Below are 26237 nucleotides of genomic sequence, written 5' to 3'. Positions count from 1 at the left end.
ATCATCAAAGGCTTGGCAGAACGACCCAAGCCTCTACTGTGATTTTAGTAATCTGCTTCACCTAGCAATGTGAGTGGCCTCATTAGACTGTTCCCTAGTCCTAGAGCACTGCAGGTTAGCATCTCCTACTCATTTTCATGTGTTTGGTGTACGGTGAAACACCAAGATATCCATTTTGGATCCAAAGACTTTTAAGGTAAGTAGTTCTGCACAACAGCCCTACAAATGCTGAATGCAAGACAAGACCCACCAACCAGAACCACCACCACTTCTAAGAGGTCTGGGATGAAGTCTTAGAAGAAAGATTTGAAGGAAGACATGGAAGTAACATTTCAAAGAGTGGGAGAATATTTATAGGAGAGTCTGCCTCAGACTTCTGAACTCCCAAAGCAGAGTGTGTTTCTCACCTGATCACTTTTTTCTCCTTGAAATGTTTTACTCTTTTGAATTCTCAGAAACAAAGGATATTCATCCTTTAATTTTCAAAACTATAAAGTTAATTTAATCTTTTCCTTCCACTTCCATCCTACCATTTACCTCCCTATATTCTTAGTAGGCTAACATCACATAAGACATGTAAGCATTTTCATCTGATTCTAAGACTCCCTTTCAACTGTATTCAAGAGTGCTGAATCTATAAAAATACTAGTGTTCTTCTAAACACCATCCCTGGTATTATTATTCTCAAACTGTTAGCGTCCCATCATTCTCATCCAGATATCATTATGGGAATGAACTCAACAAATTTAAGGAACAGATGAGATGAGAGCGGGATACAATGAGTCCGATGGGCAGCATTCTCATAGACCTTTTCTGTGATCACCTGAAACTTGCTCACCAGTTTGGTAACTCTTTTTCTCACTTATTCCCTTGATTTAGAATCATTAAAATGGAGCTAATCCTCATCCCTGGCCCTACTTCACAAGGATGTAGGGATACTAGTCAAAAGCTTAGAGTCTTAGCAAAATAAAACTATAAGGCCAAAGCACAATTTCAACCTAGAAACTGGGAGCAAGATGGCAGCATGAGCAGCTCCATGCCCCAATCCTCCCACAAAGAAAAAAAAAAAAAAGCAGAACCAACTTTGTCAGAATTCTGGAAAACTAACAAAGGGTTACTGCAACTAAGCAAATCCTAAATCAAGAAAAAGATGGCATCAAAATGGTAGGATAGCTTTGGTTTTCTACATGCCATGCCCTACTGCCTCCCCAGCATGGTGTGGGCATTTAAAAGCAGAGACACAGGCTTACTCCCAGAATGAAAGCCTGGTCTCTGGCTGCAGAGGGAGCAGAGCAGACTTTATTTGTAAATTATTATGTCTGTCCATTCTAACCTGTTTGAGGTCTTCCTGAAGGCCTGAAGCAAGGTGCACATTTTGCTTTGGCCCATTTTAGAAATCACATAGGGTAGAAGGGTGATGCAAAATGCCCCCCGAACTGTAACCATCTGTAGCTGTCTGGAGCTAAAGTGTACAATTAAGGTAAACAATAAATGCCTAAGAACTAGAAGGAGAAGTCAAGGAGAGAGTTTCTTTCAGAGATTATGGCAGTCAAAAGCATCGTGTATATGCGCAAATTGAGAATGCCACACACATGCCCAGGGTAAAACATATGTTCAGGCAATACCTGGAAAGACCCTAATCTTTCATCTAGGGCTGATCCCTAAGCTCAGTGCAAGCCTAAGTGCTGAGCGAGTGCTCCTTTTCTGTGTTTTGTTTTTGAAGTTTGTTGTTTGTTTTTTGTTCCCTGCACCCCGACTCCCATCATTCAAGGATAGCTCTATCAAAATACAAGCTGAATACAAGCTCAGAAACAGAGACTTGAGTGTCCATACACAACCAGAAAGACAGTCTTTGCAAAAACAATTAGGGGAAATCATTAAACAAATAAGACTATTACAACCTCAACAATTAAAAAGAAAAAAGCAAGTCCTGGGGCAGAGGGAATAATCTGATTTGCAGAGTTAGCTACATTATAATATTCAAAGGTCCCATTTTCAACAAAAAATCACAAGGCGGACAAAATAAAACAACAAAAACTACCCTATAGAAGTCCAGATAACAAACTTATTAAACAAAGAGTTTAAAAAGACAGTATTAAGTATGCTCAAAGAACTAAAGGAAAACACAAAGAACTAAAGGAAATCAGGGAAAAAATACACGAATGAAACATGAATATCAATAGTTTTAGAAATTATAAAAAAGAACCAAACAGAAATAGTGGAGTTGAAAAGTACAATAGTTGAGGGGAAAAATTCACTGGAGTGCTTCAACAGAAGATCTGAACAGGGAGAAGAGAGAATCAGCAATCTTCAAGATGTTGTTGTTGTTGTTAGGTGCTGTCAAGTTGGTTCCGACTCATAGCGACCCTAAGCACAACAGAAGGAAACACTGCCCGGTCCTGCACCATCCTTACAATTGTTGTAACGTTTGAGCTCACTGTTGTAGCCACTTTGTCAATCCACCTCATTGAGGGTCTTTCTCTTTTCCACTGACCCTGTACTTTGCCAAGCATGATGTCCTTCTCCAGGGACTGATCCCTCCTGACAACATGTCCAAAGTATGTAAGACACAGTCTTGCCACTCTTGGTTCAACTGAAATTACTGAGTGTGAGAAGCAGTAAGAAAAAAGAATGAAAAAAAGTGAATAGAGCCTAAGGGACTTGTAGGGCACCAAAAAGCAGACCATTATATACAATATGAAAGTCCCAGAAGGAGAAGTGAGAAAGGGGTGGAAAATATATTTGAAGAAATAATGGCTGAAAACTTCCAAATCTGACAAAATATATATTATCTACACATCCAAGAACCTCAACAAACTCCAAGTAAGATAAACCCAAAGAGATCCATACCAAGACACATTATAATCAAACTTTTAAAAACCAAAAATAAAGAGAGAATCTTGAGGGCAGCAAGAGAGAAATGAATCATCACATACAAAGGATCCAAAATAAGGTTATCCACTGATTTCTTCTCAGAAACTATGGAAATCAAAAAGCAATGGCATGACATATTCAAAGTGCTGAAAGAAAAAAAAATCTTTCAACTATGAATTCTGTATCCAGCAAAACTATCCTTCAAAAAAATGAGGGTGAACTTGTTAAGACATTCCCAGATAAACAAAAACTGAGGGAGTTTGTTGCCATAAGACCTGCCCTACAGGAAATGCTAAAGGGAGTCCTTCAGGTTGAAATGAAAGGACACTAGACAGTAACTTAAGTCATATGAGGAAATAAAGGTCTCTGGTAAAGGTAATTTCATAGGTAAATACAAAGGTCAGTTTTTTGTACTTCTGGTTTGTAACTATACTTGTTATGTCCTATATAATTTAAAATACAAATGTATTAAAAATACTATAAACTTTGTTAACGAGTACCCAATGTATAATGATGCAATATGTGAAAACTACAACATAAAAGTGGGGTTAGGAGTGATATAGGAATAAGAGTTTTTGTATGCTATTGAAATAACTAAAACTCATCGCCATTGAGTCAGTTCTGACTCACAGGGTAGAAATGCCCTGTAGGCTTTCCAAGGAGTGGCTGGTGGATTCAAACAGCTGACCTTTTGGTTAGCAGCCAAGCTCTTAACCACTGTGCCAGCAGGGCTCCTTGAAGTAAATATGTTGCTATCAACTTAAACTAGGTTATAAACTTAGGTTGTTAAATATAATCCCCGGTAACCACAAATATCTAAAAAAAAATACACAAAAAGAAAGTAGATGGGAATCAAAATGGTTCACTACAAAAAGAATCAACTAAATACAAAAGACGGTGGTACTGAAAAAAAGGACAGAAAAGAAAAGGTACATGACACACAAAACAAGAGCAAAAAGGCAGAAGTACTTCCTTATCAATGATTATTTTAAATGTAAACGCATTAAATTCTCCAAACGAAAGGGAGGTATTGGCAGAATGGCCAAGAAAACATGATCTACCTATACACTGTCTACAAGAGACCAATTTTAGATCCAAGAACACAAATAGGTTGGAAATGAAAAGACGTTAAAGATATTCCATGCAAATAATAACCAAAGGGAACCAAGGTAGCTATATTAAGACAAAACAGACTTTAAGCCAAAATCTGTTCTAAGAACAATATTATATAATGATAAAAGGGTCAATTTATCAAGGAGACATAACAATTATAAACACAGATGCACCTAACATCAAGACCCCCAAAATATATGAAGCAAACACTACAGAATTGAAGACAGAAATAGACAGCTCTACAATAAGAGTGGAGACTTCAATATACCACTTTCCACAATTGATATTACACCTATACAAAAGATTAGTAAGAAAACAGAGAATTTGAACAACAACACTATAAACTAGTTAGACCTAACAGACATAAATAGGACATTCCACCCAACAACAAAGAATACACATTCTTCTCCAGCGCCCACGGATCATTCTTTAGGATAGACCGTACATTAGAACACAAAGCAAGTCTCAATATACTTTAAAAAGATTGAATTCTACACAGTATCTTCTCTGATCACAATGGAATGAAGCTAGAAATCAGTAACAGAAGGAAAACTGTATATTTCACAAATACATGGGAATTAAACAACATACTATTACACAACAAATGGGGCAAAGAAGAAATTACCGAACACAGAGATGGGAAGAGGCAGCCTGGGTCACAGGAGAAAACTGCATTGAAGTGCTTAATCTGCTGCTGACCGGTACATAACCTTTGTGAGCCTAAGCATCCCTCTGTAAAATCAGGATAAATACTACCCACACTCTGTACCTCACAAGGCTGTTGTGAGAATCAAGGAGATAAGGGTGTGAGAGCTGTCGGAGTATGGGATTCTTTTGCTCCTTCCCTCCCATCCCGTGGCTGTCCTTGGCAGGCTGCTGACTCTTAGAAGTGGCCAAACTAGCATAAGGCACTGGAAAAACACGAACATGAATAGGATCACTAAAAAGAAAATGACCCCAGGCCACATGGCTCATTTTCAGTGTCCCCCATCTCTTACAGACAGAGGTGCCTCTTCTCTGGCCTCACTGCCTGCTACAGGCAACTCCAACAGGAGCTAAGAGCAAAGATGAACTGAGAGGCTGGGCAACATCTTGCTTTCCCCTTGTCATAGGACTGCCTGAAATGAAAGTGTAATTGCTCCCTTCCCACAGTGCCACTGTGCATAGGTGCTTTAAAGGCACCCCTCGAAATGGTGGAAAACCAGATAGCTTTTGATTGGGAACTGCCAGCTTCTAACAACAAATCCTCATGCTGCTGCAAAGCCTCTTAGAATCAGAAAGTTAAAAGGAAAATCAGAGTTACCAATCCAAACTTTTTATTTTATGGATCCTACAGAAGTTGGAAACAACTTGTACCAAGATACAGAGAGATAGGTGGTCTTGCAAGGTAATGAACATGATTTCTACCTACTCGTCAAGTTCACAGTAAAAACTAAATGGTGCCAAATGCACACGGACTCCCAAATGCGCACATTTTAAAAGCTAAACAGGCAAATCTCCGAGATGGGAGGACCATGTTTTCCATATTCCCAGTGCCTATCATACTGCTTGGCAGATAATGGGTACTCAATATTCACCGAAAGAATGAGTGGATAGTTCCTTGGGCGGGTTGTTATATAAACAAGGCTGACGCACTCTTCACCCTAGGAAAGTGTGGTTGTAAGGGAGCAATCCAGAGGTGGCAGAGTCACTGCCGCATGGGCAGGGACAGAGGCAGCACCTCCAGGAGTGAGTCTTGCTCTGGGATAGGTCCACTCTGGTTCAGGGATCTGTGCTCAAACAGACTCAGACCCAAGGTCAGGCTGGAGATCCCAACCCACCCCAGCCTAGGAGTCCTCCAGACCTGCAGGAGGTGGTGGCCATGGTGTTTCTGAGGGAGAGTTATCTGGAGCAATTGTATTTAATTTGCTGTGGCTCAAGGGCAGATGTGGTGAGGAGATGCTCAGCTCAATCCTCCTATGACTCCTTGTCTAGCTCCCAGGACTTAGTAGCTCATGAAAAGGGTACAGTGCAAAACCCTGGGCCTTGGGCCCTGGGGTGCAGCCCAGCAGGGGCAGTATGCATGGAGTGGCTGCAATCACCAAGCCCCTGCCTTCTGGATGGCAGGAGAAGGTGCTGCTGAGCAGTGCCGCAAGAGATACCACCCAGATCCCCATCCCCCTTCTTGTGCATGCTCTGCCCTGAGCCGCTCCTATGAAGCAGGGCTCGTGGTAGAGCTCCACCACCTCATCTACAACATGTGCCAAGTGTTGCTTGGAGCAGAGCAAAGCTGGCAACCAGGTAGCAACACTGCTCAAAGACCATGGACTTGGCATGTGCTCCTGACAACGGCCCTGACTTAACCGGTTGGCAGCTGGTGGGCCATGTGAAGAAGGCATCCTTAGGTCTGGGAGGTGGAGAGGAGGCCTGGAAAGCAAGGTGGCCTCAGGGACAGCCACACTGCAGTACTCTTAGAGAGGTCGAGGTCTCTACTAAGATTCACTGCTTTGGGTGAGGCCTCTGGCCAACAGGCAACAGGTCCAGAGAGTTGACATGACCAGGCCAGAGCTGCAGTCAGTGCTTATGGCTGCTATTAACCAGGGGCCTCAGTGGGGAGAAAGAGCATGCAGGGGACAGTGCCACTCATGGCGGGGGCCCTTCTGAGCCCTGGAGGACGGGTCACGCACAGTCCCAGCCTCACACTGGAACACTGACAGAGCCCACTGCACGGTGACAAGCCTTTAAGTGACAAGTTCACCTGCTCCCATGTGGGCCAAGGTCCCTGGTCCTGCCCAGCCTGGGCTCACCTGGATGATGAAGCCTGTGGAGGAGCACTGGCGAACCCAGAGGCTGAATTTCCGCTTTTTCCTCTTTCGCAGCTCCCGCTCCGTGCACGTGGCAATGAACACCGGGTCCTCATCGATCAGAGGTTCGTGTAGCACCTGCCGGGAGATTGGAAGAAAAGTCAAAGGTTTTCAAGGAAGGCAGCATGAGCTCAGATCTGGCCTCCGCCTTTTGCTTGCTGTGAGGCCATGGTTAAGTTATTTCACCTCTCTGAGCCTGAGTTTTCTCATCTATAAGAAGTAACATCAGTCTACACTAGTGTTTTGGGGAGAAATAAGTGAGAAATGACATGCAAAGCACTTCGCATAGGCCCTGGTGTAACAGCCACTATTTAGGAAGTGGTCCCAGGTCAAACTTGTGCCTAGTAGAGGAATCTCCAGCCCAGTGGTGAGGCACCCATTCCTTTTCTAAGAGCTCCTTTTCCCCGGTGGACAGCTCCAACTGCTAAAATGCTCTTTCCTTGACTCAAAATCTACCTACTTTTAACTTAAACCTATTGATCTGACTTCTGCTCTAGCAAGAAACAAAGAGAAAATATACAATCTCTTCAGACATTAAAGACAGCTGTCATGTAGGTCCACCATCTTCTTTTTCCCAGGCTAAATATCCATCTTCTAAAAAAATTGTTCCTCAGCCCTTGTTGCAATGACAAAGCCTTTTGGCTCTTCTCCAGGTTGTCAATGTCCATTCTTGTCTACTTCAACTTTTTGATAACAAGGTTATATGACTTTTTCAATGGGAAGACAACAAAATAAAATGAAACAGCATAACAAAAATACGGTCCAAAGGAATGGCCAAGTTTTGTTTCTTCAAGCTAAAGCTTTGAGAGTCTCTTGGGGACATTTTAGGAACCTGCTACACTTCCCTCTTCAATCCTATTATAAATTTACCTATGAATTAGCTTGCACGTCTGTAGTTAATTGAAATGAAGACTGTAGGAAACAATATGATTCTAAGAACTCTACACAGTGCTCGAGATCAGCGATTGGCAAACTCAGCCAAATCTGGCCCACCATCTGATTTTGTAAATAAAGTTTTATTAGAACACAGCCATGCTCACTCATTTAAATACTATTTCTGCTTTCGCACTACAACGACAGAATTGACAAGTTCCAACAGAGACCATATAACCTACAAAGTCTAAAATATTTACTATTTATTCTTTACAGAAAAAGTCTGTCAATCCCTGCTATGGATCAGTGCTTGTCAAACTTCAATGAACAAATTAATCCGGAGGGGATAAAGTACGGATTCTGGTTGGATACTTTGGGTTAGGACCTGAGATTTTGCATGTCGAACAAGCTTCCAGGTGATGCCAATGCTGCTGCTTCACAGGCCACCCTGAGCCACAAAGCCCCAGAATGTCCTCTGAAAGGACAGAGTGGAGGATAAAGCTTACCCTCGCTTGTAGGTTGGGCAGGATTCTCCCATGCTGCTGTTAAGGTTACCTTGAACTCCATTTTAAGAAAATAGCAGGAGAGTATTTTTCTGTCCTAGTTGTCCAGACTTGAACCCCTCAGGGTTTTTGTATGCATGGTGACATTAACCCAGGACTCCTGTCTTGTGCTGATGAAGGGGAGGGCTGGAGAAAGTGGCCTGGCTGTGGTGCCTCTGGCCCCTCATGCCCAACTTCATGCACTCTCTGGATCTTTGTAGTTATAAAATGTCCAAAGCCCCATTTGGAGCCACGTTAGCAAAATGGACAAGTCCCACGCTCGGTGGTGGCGAATGCAGCAGATGGAGATGAAATAAAACAGCATAAAGCCCTTTGCTACCTGCCCAATTATCCCTGCCAAAGAAGTGCATCCTATCCTTCTTTCTCTGAGGCCGTATTAAACAAAGTTGCCCCCTTTCTCTCACTTTCTTCTTTGGAAATAAAGTGGACCTATATTCCACTTGCATTTAACATATAATCAGTTGTAAATTTATATTTAATCACATGCCTCATCAAAGCAAAAGGGCCAGCAAGAATTTCTGACCCTCAATGATTTTTTTCCTTTTTTATGATCATTAAATGAACTATGAATGGGTCATTATTAAACCCAGCACACAGCAGACAGCTCCCTAGAGCTCTGAAAACTATGCATGCCAGAAAAACAACTTTCTTCTCTTCCAGGCTGCACACTGGTCAGCTTTTCGGCTACACAGCTCTATTTCCCCAGTCGCCTTCTGTGTATGGTGAGCTCACTATGGGGTGTGGCAGGCAGGTGTGGTAGGCAAAGACAAACATCTGTTAACTTACTGCACAACCCTTCCCCTAAAACATTTCTCTAATTGCTCTGTTCCCAGTTTTGGGGAAAAGTAGTGCTTCTCCGTTTTGTATTTGTGGGTACACACTCACACAAACTCACTGCCTCGGTTACCACTGGATTCTGGGAACCCTCTGAAGACTGTAAAAGTTCTAAAATCATCACAAAGGTCATGTTTGCTGAAGTAAAAAAGGCTTCAGAGATTTCAGGGAAGGGGGTGTGAGTGTGTGAGGCGAGTGTGCTGTGTGTGCGGAGAGTGGCGCATAGGGGAGATGGTATCAGGCGGGCGGCACACAGAGATTCCTGGGAATCTGGGGCAAATTCATCCACGCGTGTGATGAAAGAGGGTGGAAAGACTGTCTGACTGTCCCTGGAAGGTAGGAACGAGGACCATGCAAAGCTGTTCTGTGGAAATTCAACACTCAGCCTTGGTTCGCCATGAATCGACTGTTCCAGAGATCAAATGGAGATTTTCCCAGAGAGGGAACGTTGAAAAACCAAGAAATCTTTAGAGCTTTTAGTTTGCCCAATCAGGGCTCACAACAGGAATGCTCTTTCTTCCCCAAGGTGCAAACAAATCTGGAGAAGAACATACAGGCAAGAAACAGGCACGACGGCCATGCTAGACACCAGGGGGAAAGTACCTCACCCAGTCCCCAAGGGAAAGCTGAGGTCCTTTTCCATACAGAAAGGTGAGTGCTTTCTACAATAAATGGGGTCAAGCCACCTGTCTAGGGAAGCAAGAGGCCTGGGTGACTTATAAAAACCCCCAGCTGGCAGGAAGGCCTGTCATTTTCAAAATCCAGCCTTGCTCTGCAGCTTATAAGGAGGCACCGAAAGGTCTGATCTGATTTTAGTTTATCTGCTCCCCTTCGACAGACACGGAGTTGGCTCAAAAGGGCCCAAAGACAGGAGGAAGAGGGAAGAAAGCAAATTCCACTTGTTACTGGTCAACTGTAAAGAGTGTGGTCTCTGTGAACTCAGGCTGGCCCTCTCCCTGCTGTGGTTTGCCTCACTCTCTCATCTTCCTGGGTGTGTTCTGCTCACCCCTCCAGATTCACTGTCCACTCCTCTACCCCGCTCTGTGGCCTGGGGGTCAACACCCCCAGATCCACTGCCATTTCTCTGCCCTGAGACCAACCTCTTAAAAAGCATCACCCAGGCTCGTCTACCTCCTAGCTCCCGGTTTGTCTGGCCAAGTGGGGAGCATCAGGAAGAGATCAGCGAGCAAGAGTCAGGTAATCGATTACCAGGCTACTTTCTTGCCCCAGTGCTGTCTGGCCACTGTGCCTGTTCTTGGCCCTTTCCGCAGGCTATAGCCTGTACTTCTCTCGGCAGACTTCCAACCCTTGGCTTCCCACTGAGGCCTCAGCACCCTTACAAAATCATTCCTGCATTAAATGCTCTTCAACTGCCCCTTTTGAGCATACCACTGGTTTGCAGCTGGGGTCCTGACCTAGACATAGGGGCTCTGGGTACAGATGGTAGCAAAAAGAAGAGAATTTAACTTTGCAAATGCAATGATAAAAATAAGGAAGGAAAAAAATTTTGTTCTTATTAGTTGCCATCAAGTCAATTCCAACATTACAACTCATGGTGACCCCATGTGTACAGAGCAGAACTTCTGAATACACTTTTCAAGGCAGCAACCTTTTGGAAGCATATTCACAGGCCTGTCTTCTGAGGTGCCCCTGGGTAGGTATGAACCACCAACCTTTCAGATAGTAACCAAGTGCTTAACCATTAGCGCTACCCAGGGTCCCCCAGAAAAAAAAATAGTAAAAAAAAAAAAAGGAAGTAAAGGGGTAAAATAATAAAGCAATGATAGCAAAAACTCTGACAGGGAACCCTACCCCAAACTGAACCTCATCTAAGGCCTCCTCTCCCTCAACTTCATCAACCAGAAAGAAAGAAAAGGTATACACTCTCCCTGTTCCTGAGATCCCCACCACTGCCCATCTGAGCCAAGAGTTGACTCCTCAGCCACTTGCCCCACCTAGGGAGCTACAGTCCAACCCAGCGGCCCAGCAGGCTAAGGAGCACTGCTAGCTCCTTCTCCCTGTGACATGCAGGCCCAGGGGATGGGCAAGGGGAGCCCACACACCTCAGAATCTGCTAGTGGGCACTGCTGTGTGCCAGAGGGTGACCCAGGCTCTGAGTATATCGCAACAGGCATGGTGATCAGTTCTCTGCAGCACTGTGACTTGGGTCACAGATGATCTGATACTACACTTCCAGGATGCACAGATGGCACAGGGCTGGCTCATAGGAGGCACCTGACAAGTCTGATTCAAACTGGTGTGCAGATGAAGACGGCTGGCCTAGTCTTGGAGCTGAAAGGATCCTCAACAACCTTATCTTCAGGTTATTAAATAGCAATCATCCAAATAGCTGGTTGCTTAATTCCTGAGAGATACTTAGGAACAGAGACTCCACAGCCTTCTCTAGCAACTCCTTAAATGTTTAATCCCAAGGATAGATGATCAAGAATGTTTTTCCCCTTGTGTCTAACCCACATTTCCCTAATTTGGTTCATTTTCAACCAAGCAAGTTTTCAACAAAACAAAAACTAATGTGTCCAGCCCTGTACTCAGTGCTATGGACACAGGGCCATAAGGCAGGGCTCATGCTCCTAAAGGACCACATCTCTCATGGGGAAGGCAAGAGAAACAACTATGGCACAAGGTCACACCGTAAGTGGTAGGGAGGAAATTCAGGACACAGGAAATCAACATGGGAATGCAGGCTTGATACTGGGCCTTGGAGACTAGATAAATTTGCAAAGGCAAAGAGAAGAGGAAAAAGCATTCCAGGGGTCAGAAAGAGCAGAACAAGCACCTGGAATTCATCAAGAGCCCAGCATATTCACAGAACAGCGGGGAGAACAGCTCAGAGACAGCTTCAGGGTTTCCACAGACCTAAAATTGGGCAATATCTTCCCCCACAAAAACCCTGTGGCTTTCAGCTGCACGGGAAAGGCAGGATACAGAGAGCTGGGGAGAGGATCTAGAAGAGAACATTAGAAAGAATAGGAGATTTATTAAGAAGGCCCTTAACAGGATAGCACAAGGAAGAACAGATAGATGGATGGGTCTTTAAAAATATAACTAAATGTGAACCAAATTTTTGTCTTCACACTGGGCTCACATTGGCCAAGAGCTTTTTGATTAAACATTTTGGGATGTGCTTCCCGTAGAAGTTGTGGTTATAAAAATCTCCAGAAATTTGTCACTTCCCAGCTTGCCAGACTAGTAGAGCAATTTTGAGGATGATTCTGAAACTGTCTGACCACAGCCAAATGCAATTGTCACAGGCTGACACCAGGAAAAGGCTCAGAGCTGAGAGGAAACAGCCTTCTGGAACAGCTTAAGGAAGTCAGGGAGGACATTAGGGAGTCACAACAGTTATGTTCTGGGCCCTTTAAACTCTTGTCCAAAGACTCATGGCTCTGCTACTTGTGGCCAGGTGGATTCACATCATATAAGTAACTCCTGGTTACCTGATGATTGAAATTACAGACTCATTTTCCTTTGCCACCTAGAAGGTTTCTAAGCCACTTTTCACCACCCATAGGAGAGTACATGCTCAGAGACTAAGACACAAAGATCAATATTAGCTAGAGTAAAACAATTTGGAGAGAAAGTGTAAAGAAGCAAGAGGACAGGGAGAAGAGAAGAGGAAAGTTACACCTGAGAGTAAAATACTGAATTTTGACTTTATCTGCTGTTTGGCATTATTAATACTACTATTCTCCTCCAATGTAATATATGATGGGTTAATGGAATAGAAGAGAGCCCTGGTGATGCAGTGGTTAAAGTACTCAGCTACTAACCGAAACGTGTGTGAGTCAAACCCACCAGGTGCTCAGTGGGAGAAAGATGTGGCAGTCATCTTCCATAAAGATTTACAGCTTTGGAAACCCTATGAGGCAGTTCTACTCTGTCCTATAGGGTTGCTATGAGTTGGAATCGACTCAACAGCAATGGGTTTGGTTTTTGGAATGGAAGAAAGCAGAGATAACCTAGAAGTGACCTCAGGATAAAAGCAGGGGAGAAAGAAGCCCCCAGGTCTTCACTCCTGCTTCATCCTGCCCTCCTGTGGGAGCTCCGGTGAGCAGGGGGAAGCACAGGGAGCCTCATGTGCTCCTCCCTGACATCCTGGCTGACCTGCACAGAGGAAGAGCCTCACCTGGGTTTGGGAAGGCCTGAAGGCTGAGTCAAAGCCATTCTGCAGGGAGTCGAGGAAGGGCTGGACCTTGTAGAGGCCATGCGTGGTCTGGCTGGAGCGGAAGGCAACAACGTGGAAGTACTTGAGGATCTTCTCGAAGCGGGCCTGGCTCATGACCAGGGCGATGCTCCTGTTGCTGTAGAAGCCGCTGCTCCAGATGCTGAGAACAGACTCACAATGGTAGATGCTGGTGGAGATCATGTAACCCAGGAAAGCCTTCATCTCCGCCAGGCTCACCTCCACCCAGGCCCCGTCGCTCCCAAACCGCTCCTGGTACTTCTTGGCATACATGTTTGTCTGCACCACCATGTTCTTGAGAACATTGTCGGGGACAAAGAGCTGGAAGAAGTCCATGGCACTGGCACTGGGGGGCATCTTTCGGGCTGGACCTAGAACCCAAAGACAGGGCGAGGGCTTGTGACTACAACCACCACAGTCCCCTAGTCAACACAGGCACGCATTCACCATCTGGGCTTTCACGTGTGTGGTCCCTCTGCTGGAATGCCACCGTCCACCCATCCCCCAGAATGACCTCAAACACTCTGCCCCAGAAGCTGTCCCACTTCACTCCCTCCTCTGTATTCTTCATGCAGGTCCAGATGTCTCCATGTGGCACCCCCCACATATGGGGACTATTCTATACTACACAGCCCATCTCAGGGAGACCTTCTGCAGCCTCCTTTCCTGGACATTCAGAATTCAACTGCTCACAAGACTGGCAAATTAGGTAAGTATTGGTCCAAAGAGAAGGGCATAAATGAAAAGAGGGAAAGAGAGGCAAAGACATATTTAACATTTAACAGCTTAGCTATAGCTTTCTGGCTTTCATAGTCTTGTAAATTAAGGTGACTTGGCAAATAAGAATACTTGCACTACCTGGGGCCGGAAAATTTTCATCCACTTAAGACAGCAATTTTTATTGGGGCTTGTTTAGATAATTTCACCAATGTGATAAAAACCTCACAATTTTTGACTAATGCAGGGCTAACTCTTTGAGATATATATATATGCTTGTGATATATATGTCATATATAAAACACACGATACATGTTATATAATAATGAAGTCTCTGGGTAGTGTAAACAGCATACTTGGCTGCTAACTGGAAGGCTTGAGGTTCGAGTCCACCCAGAGGCACCTTGAAAAAAAGGTCTGGCAATCTACTTTCAAAAAATCAGCCACTGAACACCATATGGAGCACAGTTCTTCTTTGACACACAGCGAGCTGCCATGAGTTGGAGTCGACTCAACAGCAATAGTTTATATATATATATATATATACACACACACACAAACATACACATATACATAAAGAAATGTGGCTGTCAATCCTAGGTAGTAATGTAAACTAGCCTAATAGTATGTAGCAATTTACAAGACTTTGGCTCAATTGCTTCTATACAGTTATTTCTAAAATTACTGAGGTACCTAAAAGCTGTTTGTGCTCTTAATAATTTCAACTACCACACCCCCTAACATTCTATTCTTGACTTGTATTAGCTCCAAAAAAAATATTCTACAGCAAAAATAAGACTGACAAATTATTCTCAAGAAAGCCCAGGTTTTAGAATCAGAAAAACAGATTTGCAGAATTAAAACCCTAAAATTACTTCTAACTGACTGTACAACCTGAGATATACTTCTTAATCCCTCTTAGCTCTAGCTTCTCATTTCTGAAGAGGGGACAGTAATACCTATCTCACAAGGTTGTTGTACAGCGTAGAATAAATGAGATCACACTTGTAATACACCCGGCCCAGAACGTGGCCCTCGGGTGGTACAGTTAGCGGCTATAGAGTCAACTTGACTCATAGCAACCCATGCCCAATGGAATTGGACTGTCGTGATCCACAGGGTTTGAATTAGCTGAGTTTTGGAAGTAAATCGTCAGGCCTTTATTTCTAGTACGTCTTAATCTAGAAGTTTGCTGAAACCTGTTCAGCATCACGGCAACATACGAATCTCCACCGACAGACTGCACATTGGTAACTTTTACTGTGACATTGAAAACTTGCTCTTCAAAGTCGAGCAGCTAAAGCAAAAGGAAGAAATGATGAAGTAAAAGAACTGAACAGAAGATTTCAAAAGGCGGCTCGAGAAGACAAAGTAAAGTATTATAATGACATGTGCAAAGAGCTGGAGGTGGAAAACCAAAAGGCAAGAACATGTTCAGCGTTTCTCAAACTAAAAGAATTGAAAAAAATTCAAGCCTCGAGTTGCAATAGTGAAGGATTCTATGGGGGAAAATATTAAACGACGCAGGAAGCATCAAAAGCAGATGGAAGGAATACACAGAGTCATTATACTAAAAAGAACTAGTCAGTGTTCAACCATTTCAAGAGGTAGCATATGATCAGGAACCAATGGTACCAAGCTGCTCTGAAGGCATTGGAGAAAAGCAAGGCTCCAGGAATTGATGGAATATCAACTGAGATGTTTCAACAAACAGATGCAACGCTGGAGGTGCTCACTCGTCTATGCCAAGAAATATGGAAGACAGCTTCCTGGCCAACTAACTGGAAGAGATCCATATTTATGCCTATTTCTAAGAAAGGTGATCCAACCGAATGTGGAAATTATACAACAATATCATTAGTATCACACGCAAGCAAAATTTTGCTGAAGATCATTCAAAAATGGCTGCAGGGGTATATCGACAGGGAACTACCAGAAATTCAGGCCTGTTTCAGAAGAAGATGTGGAACAAGGGGTATCACTGCTGATGTCAGATGGATCCTGGCTGAAAGCAGAGAATACCAGAAGGATGTTTACCTACGTTTTATTGACTACGCAAAGGCATTCAGCTATGTGGATCACAACAAATTATGGATAACACTGCAAAGAATGGGGATTCCAGAACACTTAATTGTGCTCATGAAGAACCTTTACATAGATCAAGAGGCAGTTGTTTGGACAGAACAAGGGGATACTGATTGATTTAAAGTCAGGAAAGGTGTGCGTCAGGGCTGTATTCTCTCACCATAACTATTCAATCCGTACGCTGAGCAAATAATACAAGAAGCTGGACTATATGAAGAAGAATGGGGCATCAGGATTGGAGGAAGACTCATTAACAACCTGCGTTATGCAGATGACACAACTTTGCTTGCTGAAAGTGAAAAGGACTTGAAGCACTTACTAATGAAGATCAAAGACCACAGCCTTCAGTACGGATTGCACCTCAACATAAAGAAAACAAAAATCTTGATAATTGGACCAATGAGCAACATCATGATAAATGGAGAAGAGATTGAAGTTGTCAAGGATTTCATTTTACTTGGATCCACAATCAACAGCCATGGAAACAGCAGTCAAGAAATCAAAAGATGCATTGCACTGGGTAAATCTGCTGCAAAGGGCCTCTTCAAAGTCTTGAAGAGCAAAGATGTCACCCTGAAGACTAAGGTGAGCCTGACCCAAGCCATGGTATTTTCAATCGCATCGTATGCATGTGAAAGCTGGACAATGAATAAGGAAGACCGAAGAAGAATTGATGCCTTTGAATTGTGGTGTTGACGAAGAATACTGAATATACCATGGACTGCCAAAAGAACAAACAAATCTGTATTAGAAGAAGTACAGCCAGAATGTTCCTTAGAGACAAGGATGGCGAGACTGCGTCTTACATACTTTGGACATGTTGTCAGGAGGGATCAGTCCCTGGAGAAGGACATCATGCTTGGCAAAGTACAGGGTCAGCAGAAAAGAGGAAGACCCTCAACGACGTGGATTGACACAGTGGCTGCAACTATGAGCTCAACTGTAACAACGATTGTGAGGATGGCTCGGGACCGGGCAGTGTTTCGTTCCATTGTGCATAGGGTCGCTGTAAGTCGGGACCAACTCGAAGGCACCTAACAACAACAATAATACTGTGATATTATCAACAGAAATTTTTGATGGTTCAAGCTGAGGGACTTTAGAAGACCCAGAAAGTGAAGTCACCATCATCATATTCACTCTTACCAACAACTTATCTGGGAAGGCACTAGGCCGCCAGGCTAAACTGGTCTGGGGGAGGGGCCCTGGCTATCAAACAGTGAGACAAAAAGGGATCATTCCAGTGAAGTGCCTAAAGCACCACACCTACCCTTAATGAAAATAATTTCATTTCAGCAGAGCACGGCTGCCTTCAGTGGGGGAAGCCATAAATTATTCAGGGATGGCTCCCAAAATGTAGGAAAACCAGCATTTTAACTGCTACATCATGCTGAGTAGGCAAAATGAAATTTTTCTTCCTACAGTTATGTTTAATGTAGTTTTACCTCCCAGGCTATTTCAAAATGAATTCACACAGCAAACTTTGGCCTGGCCAGCTGCTTAATGAAGAAATTAGAAAGCAGCTGGTTCCCTTTGTACCTGTTTATTTTGATTTACACACATCTCCCATGATCTCTTTTGAGTTGCTGTGACTCCTAGTATCTGAAAAGCATTGGCACAGTTTAATAATTTTAAAGGAAGGAAGAAAGGAGGGAGGGAGGGAGGGGAAGAAAAGGAAGGTATTCAGGACACTAAATCCCTATCAACAGTTTAATAATATGGCCATTCAATAATATGGGCCTAGAGTGGGCAGCAGGTCCAGCAAAGATAAGAGTTCCTTGCTTGTTCAAATTCACAAAAAAAGACCAGTCTTAGTGGTCTGACAGAGACTAGAGGAACCCCCGAGACTATGGCCTCCCAGATACCCTGCTTACTCAGAACTAAAACCACTCCCAAAGTCCCCTTTCAACCAAAGATGAGACATGGCTATAAAACAAACAATAACATATGTGAGGAAAGTCCTCCTTAGTTAAATCAAGTACAGGAGACCTAATGGCAACACCTGCCCAAAAGCAAAGACCAGAAGGCAGGAAGGGAGAGGAAACCTGGGTGAATGGACACAGGGAACCCGGAGTGTAAAGGGAAAGCGGAGAGTGCTGACACATTGCAGGGAGTGCTGACACATTGCAGGGATTGCAACCAATGTCACAAAACAATTTGTGTATAAATTTTTGAATGAGAAACTAACTTGTGCTGTAAACTTTCACCTAAAACACAATAAAATTTATCTTCATGATGTAAAAAACAAACAAACAAACAAAGAATTCCTTGTTTGAAGAGTTTATAGAGAGCTTTTCCAGGCTGACCTCCAGTCATTCTTCCACCAAGCCTGTGGGCATTCTCCCATTCCGCAGGTGAGGAAGCAGGAGCTCAGGGGTACAAAGGATCCTGCCCAAGTTCATCCATTCTAAGTGGCACACAGTTAGGGTGACCCTGAGTCTCACTTTGCCCAAGGCCAATCCTGTTGCACTTGTTGTCCAGTGTAATTATTAACAGTGCCCCTTTCATGAGTGTCCCATTTGGACAATGAAGCATGTGGTTCTATATGTAGTCACTGCACAAAATTAAGGCACAGGCATGATCTTCCCACTGCCTCCTGCTGTCTTCAAAACATGACCTTCTCCATCTAAGACGCATCAATGAGTCTCAACCCACCTGGATCAAAGGAGAATGAAGAACACCAAGGACACAAGGTAATAACAAGCCCAACAGACAGAAAGGGCTACATGAACCAGAAACTACATCATCCTGAGACCAGAAGAACTAGATGGTGCACGGCCACAACCGATAGCTGTCCTGACAGGGAACACAACAGAGAAGCCCTGAGGGAACAGGAGAACAGTGGGATGCAGACCCCAAATTCTCATAAAAAGACCAGACTTAATGGTCTGACTGAGACTAGAAGGACTCTGGTGGTCACGGCCCCCAGACCTTCTGCTGGCCCATGACAGGAACCATTCCCGAAGCCAACTCGTCAGACATGGATTGGACTGGACAATGGGTTGGAGAGGAATCCTGGTGAGGCATGAGCTACTTGGATCAGGTGGACACTTGAGACTATGCTGGCATCTCCTGCCTGGAGGGGAGATGGGAGGGTAGAGGGGCTTAGAAGTTGGCAAAATGGACAAGAAAAGAGAGAGTGGGAGGAGGGAGCTGGTTGTTTCATGGGGGAGGAGAGTAATTGGGAATATGTAGCAAGGTGTATATAAGTTTGTGCATGAGAGACTGACTTGATTTGTAACTATCACTTAAAGCACAATAAAAATTATTAAAAAAAAATATGACCTTTTTCTGCTCTCACGATGCACACATTTCAAGGTGGGTAAAACAAGGTTAAACTGCACAGATGAAAGTAATCCTGACGAGAAAAGGAGAACCTGTATTGAAAAATGCAAGGTGGCATAGAATTGGGGTGGTAGAATTGGGGCACTAACAAAGGAAGAGAAGGAGTGGCCTACCTTTGTCTGCATGTCTTGGCTAGGGTGGAGGGTTTTGCATGTTGATGGTGCCTTGCCAGGCAACAGATTCACCTCCTTTCCCTCCCTCCTCACCCCATATGCCCTATGACACATGATCTCTCTTTTGAGGTTCCCACCAGACACTAACCAACTGTTTCCCACAGTCTCCAGGGGATTTCCCACACTAAACAGCATGAGACCCCACAGCATGTCCACAGACCCAGAATAGGCAGTTACAGTAGTTATAATGCCCATTTCCCCCAAAGGGATTTCCTTTCTTCCCTTCCCCCGACGATCTAGGAAATGAACTCCCTCTCCTTAGCAGTGATTGAAAAAGTAGATGTTTCCTTTAGCGGTAGGGATGGTAAAACAAGGGCAGTTAGGAACATCACTTATTTAATGAATGTGAGTGTTGTTTTGATCCTGGAAATAGAAAGGAGACCCAAAATTCTCTCCCACGGAGTTCACAGCATAATAAGAGAAACAGACGACAGTGATGCTAGAGCGCAGGGGAAGGCTGCACCCACAGGGACACCAGTAACCCAGACCTTCGGGGGGCAATCTCTAGGGCAGCTCCCAGAGGGGTTCTCTGAGATGGGCTTTAAAAAGTAATCAGAACAACACAAAGACAAATAACCCAGTCGAAAACGGGCAAAGGTCTTGAATAGACATTTCTCCAAAGAAGAAATACAAATGGCCAGCAAGCACATGAAAAAAGATACTCAACATCATTAGTCATTAACCCAAAAACCCCATTGATGTCAAGTCAATTTCGACTGATAGCAACCTTACAGGACAGAGCAGAACTGCCCCATAGGGTTGCCAAGGAGCAGCTGGTATATCTGAACTGCCAACCTTCTGATTAGCAGCCGTAGCTCTTAACCACTGTTTGCACCACCTGGGCTCCCACCAGTCATTAGGGACATGCAAATCAAAACCACAATAAGATATCACCTCACCCCCATAAAAATAGCTATTATTGGAAAAATGAAAAGCAACAGTTTTTGGCAAGGACTTGGAGAAATTGGAACCCTCACCCACTGGTGGTGGAAATTTAAAACGGTACAGCTACTGAGGAAAACAGTTTGGTGGTTCCTCAAAAAGTTAATCATAGAAAAGGTGAGAAGGCCTGGTGACAGGGGCGGAGGCTGTGATGGTGGGCAGGCTGAGGTGAGGCTGGAGTAGCGGTGAGACTGAGAGGCTTTGAGAACACAATAGCTCAGCAGGGCTCAACTCAGATGGCCTGGTCAGGATGGTGGGGAGGGACAGTGTCCGAGGGTCTAGGCCTCCAATCCCTAAGACCCTGAGGACAGCCCCTCTTGCAGGATCTCGGAAGCCAAGCAGGAGTGGGCCTGGTCAGCACTGGGACTTTTCTCTTATTGGACCCTACTCTGCTCTGCAGAATGAAGCAGCAAGGCTGAGTCTGTCACTTGGAGACTACCTGGATGGGCAGGACGGGGTGTCTTACAGATGGCTACCAGGCTGCCGGTCAGATGAGCCTGGCTCTAGGTCCTGTTTGTTTCAGCCACCCCTCCCCCTGCCTTCCATACTAAGCTGGTGCAAACCACCTCGGAACTCCTCCGGGCCCCTCCTCACGTCTTCTCGTGCTTTCCCTCTGTCCCTGTCAACTCCACTATGGCTGTGCAACCTTGGACAAGGCACATATTCTCTGCATCTCAGCTTCTTCATCTATAAAACAGGGATAAGAGCAAACACAGAGCCGACATGGAAATCACATGAGGGGAGGACAGGGTGGCTGTCGGGCCATTGCAGGGGAGCTGTTAGGGTGGAGTCACTCCTACTCTCTTTCCCTCTCCCCCTTCTTCCAACCACAGATTTCTAGGCCAGCTTGGTATCCAGTATGTGGGACTGGCTTCTGCCTTCTCCCCATCTGGAAGAAACAGGCTGATTTGTGCACTTTCCAAGTAGGAGGAACCCTCTTAGGCATTAATTTTGGGGTGAGAATGGCATTTTGCATACACTTGTATTTTTTGGTTCAACTTGTCAGCAATTTTGTCTCCTGTGAGATGGATCGCTTTTATATGGCCTTTCTCACCACGGTCTTGTACTGTATTTTTATACAAATAACACACATCTTCTAAGATTGTTTGCCAACTGCTCAGTCCCCCTGCGAGGTATTTTTGTAAGCATGCTATGCTAATTTTTTAACAACAACATGTAAAAACAAAGTGGCATAGCGGCGCTTATGAAAATATCTTGTTGGGGGAGGGTGTGGTTGGCAAACAAATGTAGAAGGTGTGCATTATCTGTGTAAAAATACAGTAACTGCCACCAAATGATACGGCAGGACTATGCAAATGAGATGCTTGCAGCCCACCAAGGGGATTAGACAGCTTGCTAATAATGCAAATAAGGTGCATGGCATGCTTGTGGGGGTGGGACCTGTACAAATAAGGTGTACGGAACCCTAATGAGGGGATTGGTCAGTTTGCCATCCTACTAGGCTTAAAATGAGCAGAAAAAGGGGACCTCATTATCACCAAAAAGAAGAGATAGGAATATAGCATGTCCTTTGGACCTATGATCCCCCATGCTGAGAACATCCTAGACCCAGGAGACAGAGAGAGAGAGAATTGCAACAGTGGAGATGGCAAGAAATGGTTAGAAGCAGCAGAAGGGAAATGGCAGCCGCAGAGGCAGCAGAACTAGGAGGCTAGCAGGTGATGGTGCAGTAGCCTTCCTGACCCATGGAGCAAGAAAAAAGTGCCTTTGGGCAAGAGGTTTGCTGGCAGACTGGGGTGCCTCCAGGCACTTGTCAGCGGAGCTAGGCTTGCCGACCCACAGAGCAAGAGAGGTGAACACCTTCAGGCCAAGGCTTATTGGCAGAGTGGGATACCTCTGGGCACTTATTGGTGGAGCTAAAGAGCTTTGTAACACTTGCCCAAGCAGGGGAAAGGCCAGACCAAGGGGCCGAGGGGCCAAGAGACTGAGGGCCAGAGACAGGCCTGTCTGCAGGATGGCCGAGGAATTGTATCCTGAGCTCTGATCCTGAATCATAACCTGTTACTTCCCTAATAAACCTCATAACTGTGAGTATGGTCTGTGAGTTCTGCATGGCCATTGCAACGAATTACTGAACCCAGCAGAGAAGGAGAGTGCCGTGGGAGGGATAGCTGGTGCCAGAATTGGTAAGAAGGTTAGAGGGTGGAGGTATGTCTGACCTCTACCTCATAGCAATGAGCCTTGGGCTATTGATGCTGGTAATGACTCTCCTCATCCTTTGTGAAGTTAGATGAGGAGGTCTGACACCCCCATGCTACCATTATTACATGTAACATAGGAACAATTAATAATTTAAAGTAAGAGTTTACAATTATACATTAATTTATCTCCAGACTAAACATAATATAACCAGAATGTCCTGCGCCACCACAAAAATATTGCTCTCATTTGAAACATCTCAAATGACATTCCATAAAGGGGTAATGGAGAAAATAGCTTACAGCATTGTTCTCTGCACCAGCTGCAGCTAGTCTTTATCTTCAGCTAAACTAATCAACGTTTCTCTCTTTTTTCTTCCTCCATATGGTGATATGAGGAGCAAGCCGTCTATTTGGCAAACACCTAAGGTCCAAGTTTCAGTGGTAGAATTCAGCCTTTCAATTGCTGCAAAGACTTCTCTCCTTGTTTAACCTCTTTGTTCACAATGAAGTGACTGGTAACAAATGATCAGGATTTATTGCAGGTGTAGACACTGCTCACTCCCAGAAGCAGAGCCCTAGGTGTGAGTGCTGGCTTACCGCTGACTGTGCTGGGGCCCAGCCACGCTCATCTATCTGGCAGAAATATAATGCTTTGTACCCAGTTCACTGGACAGTTGTAGGAGCATAAAGGTTTTTCCTTTTTATTCAGGTCTTATCTGAAACGCTTACCAATATACTCTAATTATGCCCAGACTAATGTTAGACCTATAATAGTACCTTCCAACAGAGGACATGTGAGGCTACTACCCATTCTTTCCCAAAAACAAAACCCACTCTTTAGAGCCTTAAAAAAAATAAAAAATGCAGAAACTTTGCCAGAAAACCCCAAGTACAGCTTCAGTCATAGAAACGCAGATTTCCTTGACAGGAATATACAAGTAAATTCCATGTGTGCCTCTATGTGTGTATGTGCACATGGACATGTGTGTACAAGGTCTTCCTCATGCTAATGCAACATACTTTTTGGCAAAGAAGTTGGCAATAAAAAGAAAACAATTTGGAATCAGGCAACTGAGCTGAAGTTATTCACAGGAAACATGGACCACAAAATAGTTGTGTGTAGTCCCTACAGATTAGAAAGAAGCTAATTAATTGGCTAATGTACACATGAAATCCATAACCTTGACTAGGTGTCATGTGACAAAGAACTGATGCACAGAGAAGGGGTGACATGTCCCCAATGCTCAATGTATTAAAGACTTTAAAGGTAGTTTGTTATGGATTGAAATCTGTCCCCTCCCCCCAAAATATGCATTGAAACCCTGGATCCTATACCTATAAATATGATCCTGTTTGGAAATAGGGTTTTCTTTGTTACATCAATTAGGTCATACTAGAGTAGGGTAGGAGCTCTAATGGCTCAGTGGTTAACAGCTTGACTGCTTACCAAAAAGTCGGCAGTTTGAATCCACCAGCTGCTCCTTGGAAACTCTACGTGGCAGTTCTACTCTGTCCTAGGGTTGCTATGAGTTGGAATCAACTTGATGGCAATGGGTGTGGATTTTTTGGCTTTGGAGTAAGGTGGGTTCTAAATCTAATCACTTCTGAGTTACAAAAAGAGCAGAATGGGCACAGACACACACATAGGGGGGAGACAGACACCATGTGGGGATCATCTACAGGAACCACCGAGGCTACTGACCAGGAAGGAATCAACCCCCGGAGACCCTGTGAGAAAATAAATTCCTGTTCTTTAAAGCCACCTACTTATAGTATTTGTTACAGAAGTACTAGGAAACAAAGACAGCGGTTCACCTTCAGAACCATTCACAAGCTGCCCCGAGGCACTACAAAATGCACATGAACCTATATAAGAAAGTATGTGATCTCCTTTATGTGCCATAGCCAACTCAAGTGCCTGCCAACTACAGACACCTCCTCCAAGGCATCTCCCAGGAGAGCTCTGTTGGGCAGTGGTGGCCTTGACCAGACCACAAACATACCCAGCTAAAGGTGGAGCTGCCAGAAAACACAGGGTGGTGGGGTCCTCTCCCAGCATGAGCATGCACTGGCACACGCTCGCCTGGGCCCAGGGACCTCGTGTTATCTCTCCTCACACGTGCACTTCCTCCCACCTTGAGCAGCAATCTAGTTAGAAGAGTGTGTCTAAATTCTAGGTCGTGTGGACTCAGTTAGTGAGCTGAGGCCAGAACACATGTGCTTGTACAGAGGGAACAAGGGACCCTGGTCATGTGTGTGCACCAAGGCAGCAACACAGGAGACTTGGTACACACTGTGCCTGGTGCACCAATGGCCACAGAGCATCAGTCACTGAGTGGATGAACACTGGTAGTGACTCAGTTTCCTTAGTGGCAGTTCCCTAAAAGGGCAGAAGGTGCTGTGTCGTTCTGAGGGTGTTTTGAGGTTGTGAGTCTTGCCATGCCTAAGTGTACTTGCCCTTCAGGCCACACTGTCCATGTGGTCAAGCTCACTTTCCCCTCCTACCACCACCTCTCACAACCTTCCTTTGCTCTAGCACCTGCCCCTCTCTTAACCGGGCATTTTAAAGAAAGAAAACATATGTATTTAAGTAATTTTACATCTCCTGACTTATCATTTAAAAAGCAAATGACTAGAATGTTATTTATTTCTTTATTTTTAAAGTTGCCTTTTACTTAAGTAAGTTCTCACTGGTTTTCTTCAGTATGTCCTTGTATAGGAAAGGGTAGAACCAGATTCCATAATTGGGATGGCCCCACACTTTCTATTTTGAAGACAGTTTCCCACCAAGCCACAAATACCCTTTTCCTCAGTGCTGAGCTAAAACCATAGTACAATAGAAGTATCTGTAAGAATGGGGGAGGGGGGTAGGTTTGTGGTGGGTGGGGACTGGGCTGTGTTTCTGGTTCTACCTGGATCTACCTGGGAGCCAGGTTCTATTCTTCTGACAAGCTGTAATTTTTCTGGGTCTCAGTTTTTCCTAAAACAGGTAGGAAACTCACTTTATCTACCTTCCAAGGCTAACTGAACAATAAGACAATGATGAATGTCAATTGTTAAATAAAAGTCTCACGTTGTTATTCTGAAATAGTTGCTGCCAGCCAGTTGAGGGCCTGGACTGGGCTCCAAGCCTAGGATTCCCAAGGGGTGTGACCTTAGGTGTTACCTGGCCTCTCAGGGCCTCATCTCCTTGTTGGGAAAGCAAAGACAAAAGCATCGACTTCACAGCATTCTGTAAGGACTAGTAAGAAGATGTCTGTCAGAGTAGTGTGCCTCACATGGTGCCAAGGGAGGCACCAATACAGGGCATCTGATAATGCCATCACAGCACCCAGCCCCCTGTCCCCCAGGCCCCCTCTCAACCCTCACAGCTAACATTTCGCATAGACCCTGTGCCTGCTTCTCGCACAGGCTATGTTTTTAAGGCCCTGCTTCAACAGAGACAGGCTGGCAGCAGTGCTCTGCAGGGCTCTGGGGCCTGATGGGGACAGCCTGTGTTGGCGCAGGTT

At 44.5% G+C, this 26237-nt stretch overlaps 1 protein-coding gene across 1 annotated transcript in view; it reads right to left on the bottom strand.

Moving 5' to 3' along the window:
* PGBD5 (piggyBac transposable element derived 5) overlaps positions 1–26237 on the bottom strand; it is a 145605-nt gene that overhangs the window by 39158 nt on the left and 80210 nt on the right. Inside the window, exons 2-3 of the mRNA XM_049868656.1 lie at positions 13248–13675; positions 6774–6908 (exon numbers count right to left, since the gene is read on the bottom strand). Of these exons, the coding sequence (XP_049724613.1) occupies positions 6774–6908; positions 13248–13675 (563 nt within the window). The remainder of the gene's footprint in view (positions 1–6773; positions 6909–13247; positions 13676–26237) is intronic.

This window comes from Elephas maximus, chromosome 24, assembly GCF_024166365.1.
Source record: "Elephas maximus indicus isolate mEleMax1 chromosome 24, mEleMax1 primary haplotype, whole genome shotgun sequence".
NCBI lineage: Eukaryota > Metazoa > Chordata > Mammalia > Proboscidea > Elephantidae > Elephas > Elephas maximus.
The sequence above is the reverse complement of the archived record's forward strand: the minus strand, read 5'-3'. Positions and strand labels throughout refer to the sequence as shown.